Raw genomic sequence first — 16,206 nt, 5'->3', positions numbered from 1 at the left:
GCCTTCTTTCTTCCCTTGTTCCCTGTGACTGTGGAAGGGGTGACGCGTTCAGGACTCGAGTCAGACGTTGCTGGCTTTTCCAGACCCGGTGATTAAAAAAGCCAAGTCCCTTACACGTGGCACCGAGGACACCAGGAAAGGCTGGGCTCCATCCCAGCTGCTTTCCCCGCCCCTTCTGCTACTCGGGCCAACCCGAGCCCTCCGGGGAGCCCCGCGCGGCTTCCTCCGCTGCTGTACATGGAGCTCCAGTCCCTCCAGACCTGAAGCCTCCGGGTCAGCCGGCCGGTGCCCGCGGCCCTCCTGTCCGTGTCGCATGGCTCTTACCGCCTTCTCTGCTGCGTCCCACGCTACGGCCGCCCCTGGGGGACACCAAACCAGAGGGGATGGTAGTCGGGCTGAGCCGGGCGACTCCTCAGTTCTTGGTAAAGAGCAGCGCTCATCTTTTCTGCGAGTCTACCGACGTGGCGGGCTGTGGGGTCAACTCCCAGCTGCTCTCGGTGTGAGTCACCCTGGGGACACCAGAGGGTGTCACGTGGGGTCTTCCTTGGCTGTGACTTGCTCACAAGGACACGTGTCATTTTCTCAGATCACCTGGACGCCCGACAAGCCGGGGAGCTCTCCACCCTGTTTGATGTGGGCGGGATCTTTGGTGAGTCCCTCCTGCCCTCTTGTCCTTGGCCGCAAACTTGGGGGGCGGTAAGTGAACGTCTGGGCCCGTGTTCTCTCCGAGCTGACTTACTGTCGGGAGGAACGTGTGTTCCCCAAAACGTCGCATCACCCGAGTGGACGTATGGCCTTCCCTCTGGGGGACAGTCCCCTGTCCCGCATCTGACTCAGAGCCCGGAGTGGTGCTCCCTGGGGAGCAGGGGCCCTCCTCGAGGTAGGCGGCCGCAGGAGTATTAGTGCCATCACGGTGAAGGGGCTTCGCGGCCAGCCTGGACCCAGACCCCAGACTTGCCTTCTGTCTCCCTGGAAGATGCCCCGGGTCGCCCCCGTCTGCCCACAACCGCAGGGGGCCTGTTCACGGGGACGGCCCCCTGCTAACGGTGAACGTGGCCGGGGACGTGGCCAGGGACGTGGCCAGGGACATGGAGGAGGATATGATTCCCTTATTGCTTCTGTCTTGTACCCTCTGCGTCCTCTCGAGGGGCTCTTGCCCTGGGGACCCGGGCCGCTCCGGGCCTCACCTCTCTGTGTTGCAGGTGGGATCTTGGCGGGTGTGATCTCAGACCGACTAGAGAAAAGGGCGTCCACCTGTGGCCTGATGCTGCTGCTGGCGGCCCCAACGGTGAGCCTGGGCCCCCCCCACCGCACCCCTGACCTGCCTGGGCCCCAAGTCTCCAGAAGCAGCCACCCTCCCCACCCAGCAAACACTGTCACGTCCTGCCCAGACTCAGCCCCATTCGTGGCTCGTGGTTTCTGGATACAGACTCTAGCCTCCGAACCTCTTAGCACGCCCCATGGGCCTGCCGAGCTCCCTCCCCCGGGTGCCTCCCGTGTCCCCTGCAAGTGGCCGGCCCAGCTCTTCATTCATCCCTGGCTCCCTGGGGGGCGTTCCTCCCCGCCCCTCTCCTCCCCCCCACAGGCTCCTGCTCAGCCTCTGCGATGCCCCACCTCCCTACCCCTGCCCCACGGTCATGCTGGATTCTGCTTTTCATGCATTGGGTAGCACACGACCCTGGGCAGGTGACCTTCCCTCTCAGGGCCTGTTGCCTCGTCTGAAAAATGAGGGTGCGGTAGCACCCCGTCCCAGAGGCAGTGCGAGGGCTTCTAAATCAGTACCGTTTTCCAGTCGTGTTAATTTCAGGAATAATCCTGTCACCCATCAACTTGCTCTGTAAGCGTCTGCGCGTCTGCCACTCTGCCAGGCCGCGTCCCCAGGACAAGGCCCAGCTTGGGGCCTGGGACCCTGACCCTCACAGATCCTCCGATGGCCTTTACTGGGGAAATACGTGTGGCCCCCGCCACAGGACCCCTTCAGCGCTGCAGCTTTTCGGGGGGCAGGGGACAGTGTGAGGAGGGGACGGTCACATGGAGCCCAGGGAGAGCTGCCCAGGTTGCTGAGAGCGGGAGGCGCCGTCGGAACCCACGCAGGGGCCGATCCTGGGGACTCCCGCGGGCTGCCCGAGAGTCCCTGCCTGGCTTTTTAGACAGACGGGCTCCAGGGCGTTCGGCCGCCTCTGGTAACCCGCAGTTCTCCTGTGTTCCTGCCCTTGCCAGCTCTACACGTTCTCCACCATCAGCAGAATGGGCCTGGAAGCCACTGTCGGTGAGTCCGTGCGGCTCTTCTCCTTGTGCAGTAGGGTTCCGTCCATGCAGCTCGCGGAGACAAAGCGGACAGCACGGAGGCACTTGGCTGGGCCGGCTGGAGTGCTGGTGTGGCCACAGCAGGCCCATGTCCCTCTCCGGGTGGGACACCTGCTCCCAGGGGGAGGCCTGTCCGTCTGCAGGTCAGAGCGCTGCCGAGGGAGAGCAGAGGCCGCTGCTCCGGGGCCGCCGGGAGCCCCCCAGAAGGCGGCAGGCAGGGCCGCGGCAGCCCGAGCCTCCCCCATGCGGGCGGGAGCGGGCCGGAGCCAGGCAGGGCCCAGCCTCCCAGCTGGCTTCCGTCAGCGGCCGTTCTGGGAGCAGTGCCGGCCGCGGAGGGGCTCTTCTTAGCTTCCCTCCGGTGACGCCTCTGACAGCTGCTAAGTATTTCTTCTGTAGTAGCAAGCCGGCAGCGGGGACTAGAAAGGAAGCAGCCTGTGCGTGATCCCGTTAGAAGTCTCCAGAAGGCAGGTCGCTGACGCGTGGGACCATGGGGTTCCCCATGACCCACTGGTCCAGCGGCTTCTGCCTACAGTGTGAACCAGACGCTTGAGAAAATGAGCCTGGGGGGTGGCATAGAACGCATGTGTTCAGAAACGATCATGTTATCCTGCCCTCAGGAACTCAGCTGCACTGGGTCTCCGGGTTCCCTCAGGACTGCCACCAGTGACTGTGGGCGCTTAGAGAGAGAGAGGGCCCTTTTCTCTGAAGAGAAGGCCGTGGCTGGAGTTGGCACAGTGCTGGCACCAATGATAGGGAGCCCTGGCATGCCCAGGGCACGGTCATGCTTTGGACACCAGGGTTCTGCTTACTCCTGGGGGGTCCCCAGCTGTCCCCGCTGAAGGTCGAGGACGCAGGAGTACCAGGTCCTCCGGACACAGCCAAGAGCCTTTGGGGGAGCATGAGAGGACTTACAGACCTCCGTGGGCAGGTTTGAAGGCAGATGCCCACCACGCTTGGCGCAGCGTGTCCACTCCCCAGATGCGTGGGCCGCCTTCCCTTCCGCCTGCCTTCCGCTCAGGCCAGCCCTGCACCCGACCCTGGGCTGCTCACCTCAGGGCAGCTGAGGCTGGGGAGGCTCTCCCAGAGGGCACTGCTCTGCTCCTAAATGCCTCCTCTGGTTTCTGGTTTCCCACAGCCATGCTGCTCCTGAGCGGGGCCCTGGTCAGCGGGCCGTACGCCCTGATCACGACCGCCGTCTCCGCCGACCTGGTGAGTGGCCCCACAGCTGAGCACAGAGCGGAGGCAGGAGCCCGTCCCTGCTGTCGTCCTTGACAGAGACGGTCACTCTCAGTAAAACCGTGTCTTGATAGAAGCAGCTTTCCTCTGGGAAGGAGTCCGTGCTCCTAAGTCTCTTCCGAAGCAAATGCAGGGAGATGCTGCCCCCGGTCCGTCCCAGCAGAGCTGAGGGGCTCGTGTGAGGCCCGAGGTCAGAATCCAGCTCGCTGGCCCCCTCCTCTGTGCTGCCCTTGCTTAACCCGGGGGCTGGTGACCCTGCGCCCTGGAGCCCGGCCGCGGGGCCCCAGATCAGAGACCCAGTGGGGTCAGCTCCCCCTTCACCGGGCCACCGCTGTGCCTGGCCGGCCCTCTGCTGGTCTGCCCTGGGATCCAGAGGAACTACCGTGCCCCCTCCTCCCAGAGGAAGAGGGTGCTGACAAGGTGACCTAGGACTAGGGATCAGGAGAGCCCGGCCCCCATGCTCTGGGACCCCGTGGAGGCGGGGCCACCGTCATCCACCTGACAGGAGGGACGTTTCAGGCAGTCGTCAGATGCCTCCCTTTAGGGAACACCGCACCAAGACACAAAATGTCCTTTAAGAAGTCGTTTCCCTAAATAAACGGGAGAAAAGAAACAAATGTCCCGTAGAGAAGACTTTACTGGGTGCCCTGTCCTCAGGGAGGGGGGCACGCCTCGCTGTCCTTAGGTGTGGGCTGCACACAGTGACTTCTCCCAGCGCAGGGAACCATGTAGCTATGGGGAGACCTGGCAGACCCTGCCCCCTGCCAGGGAACCAAGGTCAGTGCTGGCAGTGACAGGGTGTGACAGCCTGCGCCCTGGGCATGTGCCGTGAAGGTGGCACCTCCCCTCTGTGGCCTCCGTCCCCAGACCCACCACCCAGCATCCCTGCAGAGCGGCACCCCGCTGGCGACGGCATCCGAGAGAGGGCAAGCGTCAGACGCCGTCAGAAGGCGTGCTGGCGGAACGTCGTGTGGTGTCCCGGACAGAAGGACGTAAAGTAACCATTAGCTAAAAGCCCGCCTGTTAGGGGATCCTGGCACATAGGTGTCGGGACCTTTGCTGCAGCAGCTGGGGCGCGGGAAAGTGGGTACAGGACACGTACTCCCCGTGTGCGATCTGGGCCACAGGTCCGCGCACCTGAGACTGCTGTAAAAGTAAAAGCTCATTTGAATTCATAAGCAGGTCCCCAGAGCTGGTTTGTCGTCAGGCGGGCAGGACGGCCCGCCTCCTCGGGCATCTGGCCTGGCACCCCCCCCCATCAGGCCTCCGAGGCCCCGGAACTTCGCCAACCCCCGCCCCAGGGACACACCTCTCTCAAGTCCTTCTAGAATCAGACCCCAAACTTCCCGGCCACTCGCTCATTCTCCTACTTGGCAACCCAGGCGGCTGCGAACCCCACACCTGCCCCCACCCCTCCTCCAGGGCCAGGCGTCTGCCCGACACTGTGCCCTGCTCAGCGGCTCCTGCCCCGTCCTCCCCACCCGAGACGAGCTGAGGCCCTGCTGTGCCGGGTCAGCAGAGAGAAGCAGAGGAGGGGCACAGGGGAGTCCAGCAGCAGGCCCCCCTTTGTGCTGAGGGTGTACCCATGCTCTTGCCTGCATGGGGCACAGAACATTCTGGAAGGGTCCACACCAGACCACTAACAGTCGTCTGCCCCACGGGATCAGAGGACAGAAGAGGGACTCCCAACTCCAGAAAATGTGGATTACAGCTGGCTATCGCTTCATGGATGTGCTTTATTTTGTATACTTCCGTGGACACACACACAAGCACCTGTAGTTACTGTCTCGGGTTTGTGTGTGTAGTTTAGGCATCTGGGCACCATTTCTCCCAATTAATTTTTCTTTCTTTATCGTCCTCAGTGTGTGCTTCTTTCTCCCGTCTCTTTGTCTTGCTTTCTGAAAACCAGAGCTCCTGTGGGTCTGTCATTTAGGATTTGGTGACTCCCCACATTGGCTTCTTGGGTCCTGCCTGCCTCCCCACCCTCCTGGGCATTTGCTGAGAACTGGGTGGGCGTTTAGGTGGTACAGAGCCGTCCGGCACATGTCCCAGAAAGCCCCTCGCAGGAACGGGGAAGTGGGCGTTAACGCTGGCGTAGCTCAGGGCAGGGACGAGTGGCGTCCATGGGTCTGTCTTCCCCACTGGCTGGTGGGCGGTGCTGAGTAAATATTTGCTTAAAAAAATTCTGAGAGTTCTTTCAACCAGAATATGTTTGGACAGAGATGTCTGATGAGGTTTTACTGTTGAAAACCCTTAAACTTCATGTACCTTTCCAAAGTAAGTTGGAATAGAGTAGAGTTTAAATTTCTGATGGAAAAACACCCCATGTTTTGAACTGCTTTGCCAAGTTGTTAAGGCAAATTGCTGTAAGAAGGTGCGGGCTCGTTTCTCGCTGAGGCTGCTGGATGTGCCTCACGTCTGCTGTCCCCTCTCTCCTAGGGCACGCACAAAAGTCTCAAGGGAAACTCGCACGCCCTCGCCACTGTGACCGCCATCATCGACGGGACCGGCTCTGTAGGTGCGTGGGTGTTTTTAGCTCTAAGAGTTCATCATGGTCATGGGGAACCACACTGTCCACCCTGTCACATCCCGATTAACCAGATGCCAGGGATTCCAGATGTTTCGGTAATATTAGGGTGGGCTGGCCTTTTTTTTTTAACTGCATAAAACATTGTTTACACTATTGTTACAATGCTTATTCTAAAAGAAAGACGATTATTGGGGCACCTGGCTGGCTCCATCGGTAGAACATGCCACGTTTGATCTCAGGGTTGTGAGTTCAAGTCCAACAGTGGGCATAAACTTTACTTTAAAAACAAATAAAATTCAAAAAAAGATTATTTCTCAAGAATCAGAGATTATTTTTAGTTTGATGGTATCATCGTGCTAGTAAAAGTATCTTTTTTTGTCTACAAATGAGTGGAACACCATAATGTAAAAACGCAAAGGTTGATATGGGATTTGGGCATCAGAGTCTTATAAATGGCAGAGTCCAGAAGAAAGAGCGGTGAGACACGATGGTTCTCTGCAGACACAGGGAATGAAGACGTCAGCAAAGACTTACAGGAGGTCCCCTTTCTTAGCTGATTAGACAGAGGGAACTTATTTCAAAATTTAATCCCAATACACAATACGTGTATAAAATCTAACTTGGCAAAACGGGAAATATCTCTCAGGTCATAAATGTGCTCACATGCACTCGATAATTTACTAATCATTTTTATGAATGGAAAAATACAGGTCTCAGAGTCACTTAAAGTTCAGTTAGTGTTTCAGCAGAGTTGCCAATTCACGTTAATAATTTATGATAAAAACCAGCCGAGGGAAATTTGATGAATGCCGTTGCCGCAGAGTTCAGATAATTATTATCGACAAGTTTAGATAATGAAAAAAGGAGCTCCTAACAGTTGTTACTGTGAAAACCTGATGTTTGCTAGGACCTAACCATGGCACGCACACGGACGGTAGGAGTGCGCGGCATGCGGAGGACCGCGGGTGGGTGGGAGAGGACAGGGTCCCCGTGTCCGGCCTTTACAAACATGAACAGATCCGAAGGGTGCGCGGGCCTGGGGGCCGTGGGCGTGGAGGCGTGTGCCCGCGGGTCTCTGGCTGCAGAGGGAGGACGGGCCCGGCACTGGCTGCGGGTACTTTCCCTCCGTGTGACAGAGCGTGCTCAGGTTTTCGCTGAAGTCAGCCGCTGGCAAAGGGGGCTGCGGGCCGCTGGTCCCTGTTTATCCCTCCCGTTCAAGACGGACAGAATCTGAACCCAGTACAAACGGCAGGAACACTCACAGGTCCCCAGGCGTACAAGAGTCCGGTGTTACCAGCCTTGTTAGGGTTCTTTTTTTTTTTAAAGAGGTTCGCTTTTGTCTTTTTTAAGATTCACTTATTTACTTATTAGAGAGAGAGAGAGCATGGTGGGGGGCAGAGGGAGAAGCAAGCAGACTCCCCGCTGAGCTGAACTGAGCCCAGTGTGGGGCTCGAACCCAGGACCCATGAGATCATGACCTGAGCCCTAACCAAGAGTCGGACACTCTCGGATTTTCTCTTGGTGGCGCCCACCGCCCTGTGTGTAGCTGGATGGAGACAGCCGCCGTCCCGCCTGGACGCCCACTGCTGTCGCACGACGCGGAGCCTCAAGTCCTTCCTGCCTCCAGCGTTGGCGGCCCCTCCTCTGCTGTTTCGGGGCACGCGTTTCCCCACTGCTGTCTGTTTTTAATTCTTGGAAAACTGATTCATCAGAGGTTAACCTTCCTGGGTTAATCCTTCCTTTTTTTTCTTTTTTCCTTCTCTCCCGTCTTCTTCTCTTTTCTCTGCTTTCAGAGCTGTTCTCGACTTGACTTTCCAACCTCGTCTTTGGTTGCCGTAATGTTAACATCCATCAGCGTTTTTCTGCCCTTTTCGTGCATTCCATTTTCTGTGGGGCTTTTTTTCCAGTTTTATACCTTTATTTGACAACCAGTGATTAGTTCTCAGTCCACACATTTTGGAGATTTTGGAGATTTTGATAGATAACTGACATAGCTTTCTCGAGATTCATCTTGTTACACTTCCTGGACAGCCGCGCACGGACACAGTGTGGAACGTTCCTTATCCCTTTGACCAGACAGCGTGGTTGAGCTGGTGTCAGTGCACACCTCTGGAGTTCCCGTCTCCTTCCCGGCAAATTTCCAGATCTTTCTGTGTGCCAAGGGGCACGCATCTCAGAACCCACTCCGTGGACGTGCTTGTGAACGTTGACGGTGTGTTCTCTGATCACTGTGCCGTTGAAGGCAGGACGGCCCTGGGCACCACCCTTCTCTGTGGGAGCCACTGTGCGGCGTTGGAAGGGAGAGCGTGGGTGCTGTGGGGGAGGGAGAGCCTAGCGTCCGTTCTTGGACGCAGCATGCGTTAGACCGAATCGTGTGATTGCTGATACTGGTTTTCAGGTATAAACGTGAGACTATCGTGTGATCCGACTTAATTTTCTATCCATTTTCTGAGGCTGTTACGGTTTCTGGACCTTTCCGCCTCCGCAGTTTGCTCGCTTCCTCCCAGTAGCCCTCCTCCCTGCTGCTCTGGGGCTTTCCTCAGACCCAGACGAATCGGGCCGGCCCTCCACAGGTTCGTGTCTAAGACCGAGCCACCAAGCACTTCCTAGAAGCCCTTTGTGCGTGGGATGTATCAGCCGCTGGTCTTCACGGCCGCGGGATCAGACCGGAGTCGGGAGGAGGAGAGCCCGGGGCCGGCTGGGGTGTGGGCCTCCGGACGGCACTGCCGTCGTTGGGGGTCGGGGCTGCTTGGTGGAGGCGCCGGCCTTCCCTGCGCTCCCTGACTCAGTCGCTGCCCCCCACCCCCAATCCCCGAGCCCAGGGCCTCTGCTCACAGTCGGAGGGGCTGTTCCCCTGGAGTGACGCTGATGAGGAGAAAGCCTGGGTCAGGAGAGTGGAGGGGCGTGGCCAGTCTTTCCTCATGAAAGAGTCGCACCCACAGCCCCTTCCCTCGCTCCCACCCTCCCCTGCCTCGCGTGTGTGCACAGGCCTGGCTACGAGCAAGGAGTCCTCCGGCAAGGAGACCGGAGCCCGTGTCCTTGTCGTGCCCTTGAAAGTCTGTCCTCCAGGGCCGGTGCCGTCTCCCATCCGCCCTCTCTCTGTGGCTCGTAATTTGTTAAATTCATTTGTGGCATATGTCGGTGTTGGGACGTGTAGAAATGAGCACAGGGGAGCGATCCACCGTGTTTACCGGAAGCTTCTCTGAGACTTAACACACACGCGATCTTCTCAGGTAAGAAAGTAGTAAGGGCTGTCTGTAAACACGTGGAACAACATTAGTGCACGCGAAGTGGGAAGGACCCCGTACTCCTGCCTCTCGGGGTCAGGTGTCACGCTAACTTTGTGCTTCTTACCGGGCCGAAACGGTGACGCAGCCTGTGCGCGGGTCGTAATCTACTCCCGTCGCTTTTCGGACGGGAAATGCCTGAACTGCTGCTGCGTTCTTGGGTATCTTCAGGCATTTTGAGGAATATTTGCTTTCTTTCATTTTTAGAGTCTCTCAAAAATCATTTTGACATGATGTTAGACTTACGTAGAAGTTGCAGAAGTGATGCGGAGAATTCCCATGTCCTGCGCCTGCCTCATCGCCTTTCCCACGCGTGCATTTGTAACACGCGCACGCGGGAGAACATACACACGCGGGTTTGCCCGGACCGCTGGGGGCAGACGACAGACACGCCCTCCGCCAACGGGGCTGTGTATTCGGTGTGCGGCCTTCCCTGAAGAGGGAGAGCCCCGGGCGGTGCGCCCCGCTCCCTGCTGTCGGAGTGAGGACGTCCGCACGGGCGCGGCGGCCGCACCTTGCTCCTGCCCGGTTGCAGTGACGCACTGCGTATGTGCGCGTCGGTCAGACGTCGTGCACCCGATGCGGGGCTCTTCCGTAGTTCTCCTTTGGGATTGTTGGACCAAGAGAATGAACATTTTAGGGTCAATACAAATTTTCAGATTTGTTGCCAGAGACTGTGGAGCCAGCCACGCCCCACCGTGCGGGGCCCTGGAGGGCTTTCCACCCGCCCAGCCTGAGACGGAGAAGGAGCTGCTTCTACCGCGTTTCTCATTCACAGAGCGGGAGGTGTTGAGCACCGCGCTGTGCACACATGGGGCCTGGGTACGCCTTCCGGAGTCTTCCTCACATGGCTCACGTGTGTCTGTTTGCCCCTCCCAGGAGCAGCCCTGGGCCCTCTGCTGGCCGGGCTCCTGTCCCCGTCTGGGTGGAACAACGTATTCTACATGCTGATGTTTGCCGACGCCTGCGCCTTACTGGTGAGTCTCTCTGGTTGTTGACCGCACTCTGGGGACGCTTCTCCAGGGGAGCTGTGGGCCTCGGGGACACTTGGCCTGCGCTCATGATGTGAGGCCTGCCTCTGCGTGGTCGGAGCACACGTCCTGCTGTGCAGCTTCGGGCGGGACGGTAGGAGGCAGAGAGCAGGGGCACCCTGGCCCTGGGCCCCAGCCATGTTGTCTGCCGGCTGTCGTGTAGCTTCTCCGGTGGCTAGACGGGCATCAAATGGCACCCGAGACAGGACTGTCGAGGGGACCAGAGGAGGTGGCAGGCCATGACCCACCTCCCACACCGCGATGCCCCTCGCCCCAGTGCCCCCGCGTCCAGCAGCCCCGTGTGGAAGGTGCCCGACTCCCAACACCCAGAGGGTGGGAAAGAAGAGCGGAGGCTGCGGGGAGAGGCTCCGAGACTCGGGCTGCTGCGGGGGCAGACAGGACCTGGCCCGAGTCACCAGTGTGCAGCGCCCCCCCTCCTCCTGCGGTGGCTGGTGGGCAGAGTCCCCACCCGGAAGCAAGTTGGGGATTTGGAAATCTCAGCTCCGTGGATCACACCAAGGCTCGGATTTTAACTCCAGGGCTCCCGGTTTCAGACAGAATCCAGTGCCACCGTTCAACTCGGGGCCTGTTGGGTTTGAAGACGCAGCTTCTCAGAGTGTTTGTTCCATGTTGGTGTCTGAGGGTGTGGCCACGTCAGCGTCCCCAGATCATTTCAGCTCGGTGGCGGTAAGACTCCACCAGGGAGGGCTGTTCGAGGACTGGAAACTCCTTCGCCAGTGCTGGGAGCACATCCGTCCCTTCCAGCCACCCAGCAGCCCGAGGAGAGGCAGGGTGTCCACAGGGCCCATGGCATCGAGACAGCATAGACAAGTACTGAGGCCCCGGCTGGAGCCACGGCCGAGTCGCCCACTCAGAAACGGGGGGACCACTGCTTGTGCCCCAGGGGAGAGGACAGGAGGTGTCGGGCTGGGCTCCAGCGGGCGGCTCACCGGCAACACGGGCACGTGGGTCCAAGAAGACGAGGACCAGACGGACGTACAGTAAGCAGGCGAGACGCCACGAGAGCTGTCCAGGGAGGAACAGCCCTGGGCACAGAGCAGGGCGAGCTCGGTGAGCAGACAGCGCCAAGTCCGGGGGCAGCTTGGACAGCGAGGCGGAGGTTCGGTCGGAGGGAGACCACGCACAGAATGGAGCGCACACGGGTGGTCTGCTCTGAGCCCCCCGCGGGAGGGGCCCCGGTGCCAGCCGGGCAGCCACAGAGCGTGCAGACCGACGTGTCTCGGCTCCAGAAGGACAGAGACGAGAACGTGAACATACCCGCAGGCAGAAGATAACTGGAAAGAAGCTGGACCCGGTGAGACAGCGGTGTCAGAAGACAGGCCGCCCCGCAGCAGGGGCCTGCGGTGGGGGGTGGGCGTGAACTCGGGACGCATCAGTCGTGTGTCTGCTGCACCCCGCCCGTCTGAGACTGAGAAGCTCGGCAGCCTGAGCAGGTCAGCCGGCGGGGTCAGATCCGGGCGCCCTGTAGGACTGTCTGGGGAGCGTGAGCGTGATGGCCGTGCTGTCACGTGTGTGGTCTTACACCTGCGGACGCATGTCACGGGGGCTCCAGGCAGCTGGTGTCCCCACAGACACGGCATTTCATCACCTTTGACCTTTGACCTTCGGAGCCGTTGCCCCCATCCGCACTGTTTCGTGTCACACGATGCACCGGTCGTCGTCCTCCTCCTCTGCCCTCCCCTCCCCTCCCCTCCGTCTCCCTCCCCTCCTCTCCCCTCCCCTCCCCTCCCCTCCCACCATCCATGTCGTGTAACCGGAGGCTCCTCCTTCGCACGTGGGCTTCGGTGACGCGTGCCGCAGTCCAGTTCCAGCTCCTGCAGAGCAGGAGATGCTGGTGAGCTGGGGGCTCAGGGTCCCAGCTTGCCCAGCGGAAATGTCCCTGTCACCACCTTCCGGTTATTTTCTGCCTGCGGGTATATTCCCGTACTGAGCGCCCGACGTACTCCTTGCGTTCCCACTCCAAGCGCACGTGCACGGCTGGAGGGGCACAGAGAGCAGCCGGCCATGCTTCTCTGCGGGGGACACACCTGTTCTCTTCCGCCCGATCTCGTGGCGTACGAGGGACTTCGAGCTCCTGCTGGAAACGCAAGCCTCAGAGACAAAAGTGTCCCTGCCCCTAGAGCTCCGACCTGAGCCGGGCCCGGCAGAGCCACGTGGGTTTTCAAGCTGTGCTGGGCCTCTCCCAGCCCGCCGTCCCTCTGGGTCCGAGGGCACCGGCCACCTTGGAAGAGGCGGGGACCACCAAAACCAGGCCCCGCACACGGGGCCCTCCTGTGGGGCTGCTTCCGGCGCGCGGGAAGACCAGACCCACAGCCGCAACAGCAAAGCCAGTTCGCCGGTGTCCGGCTCTGGAAAGTGACTCGGCCCTGTGAGCGGGAGGGAGCTCGAGGGAACGGTGGCAGGTGACGCAGAGCTGTCCCTGGTTTATTCCCGCAGCCGCCCCAGAGGCCGCGGGCGAGGGTCCCGCCAGAGCCAGGAGCTCCCCCAGAAGCTTCCCGATAAGATGCGGCTGTTCCAGAGACGGCCTGGCCAGCCTCCCGGTGCCAGGGCCCAGGAGATGTTCACTGGGCTTTCAGGGTCCCTGCACGGCTCTCCAGTACCCACCCCCTGCAGGTCTCCGCCGTCGTGGGTCACCTTGTCTTTGTTCCATTTCTGATTCGGGTATCTTTTGATTGGACTCCTTCCGTTTTGAACATTACTAGATCCCAGAAATGTTAGGCTGAGCTCCGTCCTCACAGCCTTAGCTCCAGGAGCGCGGCATCTGTGGGCCTCTGAGTCCTTTCTGTCCTGAAGGAGCCTCAGAGTCCCCACGGGCAGCCCGGCAGGTGGCGTGGAGGCCGCCTCTCGGGACGCAGGCTCCCTGCCGCAGTAACCGTCTCTCCTCTCCGTTTGGGTGCAGTTCCTGATCCGCCTCATTCACAAGGAGCTGAGCTGCCCGGGGTCTGCGGCCGGGGACCAAGTTCTGTAAGTGCCCCCCGCTCCCGACTTCCCAGCGCCAGGTCAGAGGCCGCTCCGGCGAACCCACCCACGTCCCCGACTTTGCACGTCTCGTTCACGCTCATTTTTCCCAGTGTTGGGGTGGCAGTGGCGGTCCTCTCTCCTCAAAATCTGGGAAAAACATCAGGGAAATTGCCTTCTTTGTTGTCTTGGAGCTGCAGCTTTGTGACAGAGATAGTCTCGGCTGCGGGTGTCCTGCGCGCGCCTGTCTCCCATCCTCTGTCCCCCAGGGCTGCCCCCTCCACGTGGCTTTGAAGACCCCATCGGGAGGGAAAGAAACTGGCTCTGCAGGGTTTGCACGTCCTGCCCAGATGCAGCGTCTGGCCTGTGACCGTCGCCGGCTGTGTCACCAGCTGCCCTTTTATCCTCTTCCAGGTTCAAGGAACACTGACCCCTCGAGTCCCCTGGAGGTAGGCTGGGCCTGTCCTTCACACACTGTCCAGGAAACGTTCAAATAAAGGACCCTGTGTTGGAAAGAATGGTTTACCCTTGCCTTTTGCACACACCCCTGGAAAAGACACAAAAGCCACCCTGAGAAGTCCCGGTCCTATTCGGGCGAGCCGTGGGACTCGCGACGGCGACTAGGAGGTGCGGGAAGTGCTGTGTCCACGGCGGAGTCTGGGACGCACGGCGGGACAGGCGGGCACCCCGGCAGCTGCTCGGGACTGGTGTGGGTGCTCGAGAGCCGGGGTGTCTCAGGTGTCTCGGTCTGGAATGTAAGAGTGGGTGAGCGCACGCTGGCGGGGACCCGATCCCGCAGCAGGTGCCCGAATGCAGCCAGCGCGGGGCCCAGCCTCTGAGAGGACGGAGGAAACCGACACCAAGACGGAACTCAGAGCCGCCCCAGCACCCAGAGGACTGTCGCAGCACCTCCTCCTGCTCTGTGGGCCCGAGCTCTAGCCGGCGGGAAGCGAGCAGCCGTGAAGCCATCCAGAGGCCCTGGGAGTGCCGGCCGGGACACCCGGACATGTCTGGGGTCCGCGCTCGGAGGCTGCCGCGGCTGCTGTCCCCGCAGGTCTTGGGGATGACGTGGTTGGGGGGCGGACGGGCACCCAGACACCTGGGACTGTCTCTAGTGATGTAGCACCAGTGTGGGCTTATTTATTGAGGATGTGCTATGTGTTCTAGAAGTTTTAGAAACATAAGTGGCATTTTTTATTTATTAAGACACCTGACTCTCCTCTGGCCACTTGTTTTCCGATTTGTTGCCAGGAAAATACTCATTTGCTCTTTGAAATAAAATAGTCTTTTTTAAAACAGTTCAAGCAGAATGTTGACTGTGTCTGCTCCCGTTTCCACTGTTAACAAAAGAGAACCCCACGTGCTGCGTGTTCTTGTTTTCCGGGGTCGGACACCGCCCCGAGTTCCGCGGCTGGAGGCTGAGGCCGTTTACAGCATCCAGCAAAGCAGGGGCCACCCTGCTCAGGAGTGGCTGAGCCCAGGCCCCGGCAAACAGGCTATTTTGAAAATCATGCAATTTAAGGGACATTCTGAGATTTGTCCTCGATGCAGGGGAGGACACGGCTGCACCAGGAATTGCACGGCGTGGGGCAGGCTCCCAGAGCCTCTCCCCAGGCACAGGCAGCGGACGCCTTCCCGGCCACGGCACAGACTGCCCCCGACGGGAGTCCAGCCCGGTTCCCCGCCGTCCCCATGGAGGCTTCTGCTCCGGGCTCTCTGGAGAAGGACCAGAGAGATGAGGACTCTGCTGGGGGCCATCGTCCTCCCCAGACAGGCTCGCTTGCATAATAGCACAAGTCACTTACACGCTGGAAAGTTGCAGTAGTAAGCGGAGTGCGGCTACCGTAAGCATGGACCGTGCTGTTCCTTGTGGGAGGCCGGCTCCGCTCACGGGGGTCCCTGCCACTCTGGTTCCTTCCGTCTTGTGTTTGCTGTTCACCTCGAGCCCACAGGCCGGGTCGCTCCTTTTTGGCTTCCCCCCCCCGTCCTGGGCTCAGGCACCCGCCCCGCCTGGCCAACGTTCGCTGTGCCCCGGCAGCGTCGCGCTCGCCCCGCGGCCTCTGCGCCGGGGCTCCAGCTTCAGCGTCCACAACACGGAGAGGGCAGAACCGGAAGCAAACGTGCATTCGCGGACACGCAGAGACTCCTTCCTAACAACCCACCGGAGCCCGCTGCTCCCTGCCCTGCGGAAGGATCTCCCTGAGGCCAGAACTCGGCCCTATTCCCCGGCAAGGCCTTTAGTCAACGCGGCCCCCCCCCCAACCTGTGTTAAAGCACAGCCGCCAGCCTGGGTGGTTCGGCCACAGGACACTTTGGGGTGACTATTTTTCCCAACTCTGGGGGCTGGGGTATTAGTCCCCACAGCCCACCGAGGAAAGGCCACTCTGCACCCCCGAGCCTGCAGGGGGAACCCGTCGTGCCTGTTGAGGTGCGGAGTCGATATCAGAAGGCGAGGGGTCCGTGCAGCTTTGTGTGAGGCAGTTTAGCTGAGACACGCCGAGCCGCGGACGGAGGACTTGTCCCCGCTGATACAGGAGAGGGCGTCTGGGCAAGCCCCGCTGACCCCCCTCTGCTCGCAGCTGGCTGTGCGGCATGCGGGCTCGTGTTCTCAGGGCAATGTGACTTGGCCCTCCATGAGTCCTAGTCAAACCCGAAAAAAGATTGGGGAGGGGGCAGCGCCCAGAGCATCTGAAACGCGAGCTCGTGACGGCGCCGGAGGGCCGAGTGCGGGAGCAGAGCCCTTCCGAGGTGACACGCCTGTGAGCTCCCCTCCCAGTCAGAAATCAGAACCCCTCTCCAGCTGCCTAATGAGACCCAGTAAAACAAAGTACTAGAA

The 16,206-nt window shown here is 60.2% G+C and overlaps 1 protein-coding gene across 16 annotated transcripts in view; it reads left to right on the top strand.

The window, feature by feature from the left end:
• The window catches only part of SLC37A1 (solute carrier family 37 member 1), a 70,575-nt gene extending 55,907 nt beyond the window's left edge, over positions 1-14,668 (top strand). For all 16 annotated transcript variants that reach the window (XM_082720591.1, XM_082720597.1, XM_082720587.1 and 13 more), the window contains 8 exons: positions 587-649; positions 1,203-1,288; positions 2,221-2,269; positions 3,443-3,516; positions 5,983-6,061; positions 10,240-10,337; positions 13,312-13,376; positions 13,785-14,668. In XM_082720591.1, the coding sequence (XP_082576717.1) occupies positions 587-649; positions 1,203-1,288; positions 2,221-2,269; positions 3,443-3,516; positions 5,983-6,061; positions 10,240-10,337; positions 13,312-13,376; positions 13,785-13,800 (530 nt within the window). In that variant the 3' untranslated portion in view covers positions 13,801-14,668. The remainder of the gene's footprint in view (positions 1-586; positions 650-1,202; positions 1,289-2,220; positions 2,270-3,442; positions 3,517-5,982; positions 6,062-10,239; positions 10,338-13,311; positions 13,377-13,784) is intronic.
• Positions 14,669-16,206: the final 1,538 nt, after the last annotated feature.

This window comes from Mustela nivalis (assembly GCF_964662115.1).
Source record: "Mustela nivalis genome assembly, chromosome: 1".
Taxonomy (NCBI): domain Eukaryota; kingdom Metazoa; phylum Chordata; class Mammalia; order Carnivora; family Mustelidae; genus Mustela; species Mustela nivalis.
This window is presented reverse-complemented; position numbering and strand designations above follow the sequence as displayed.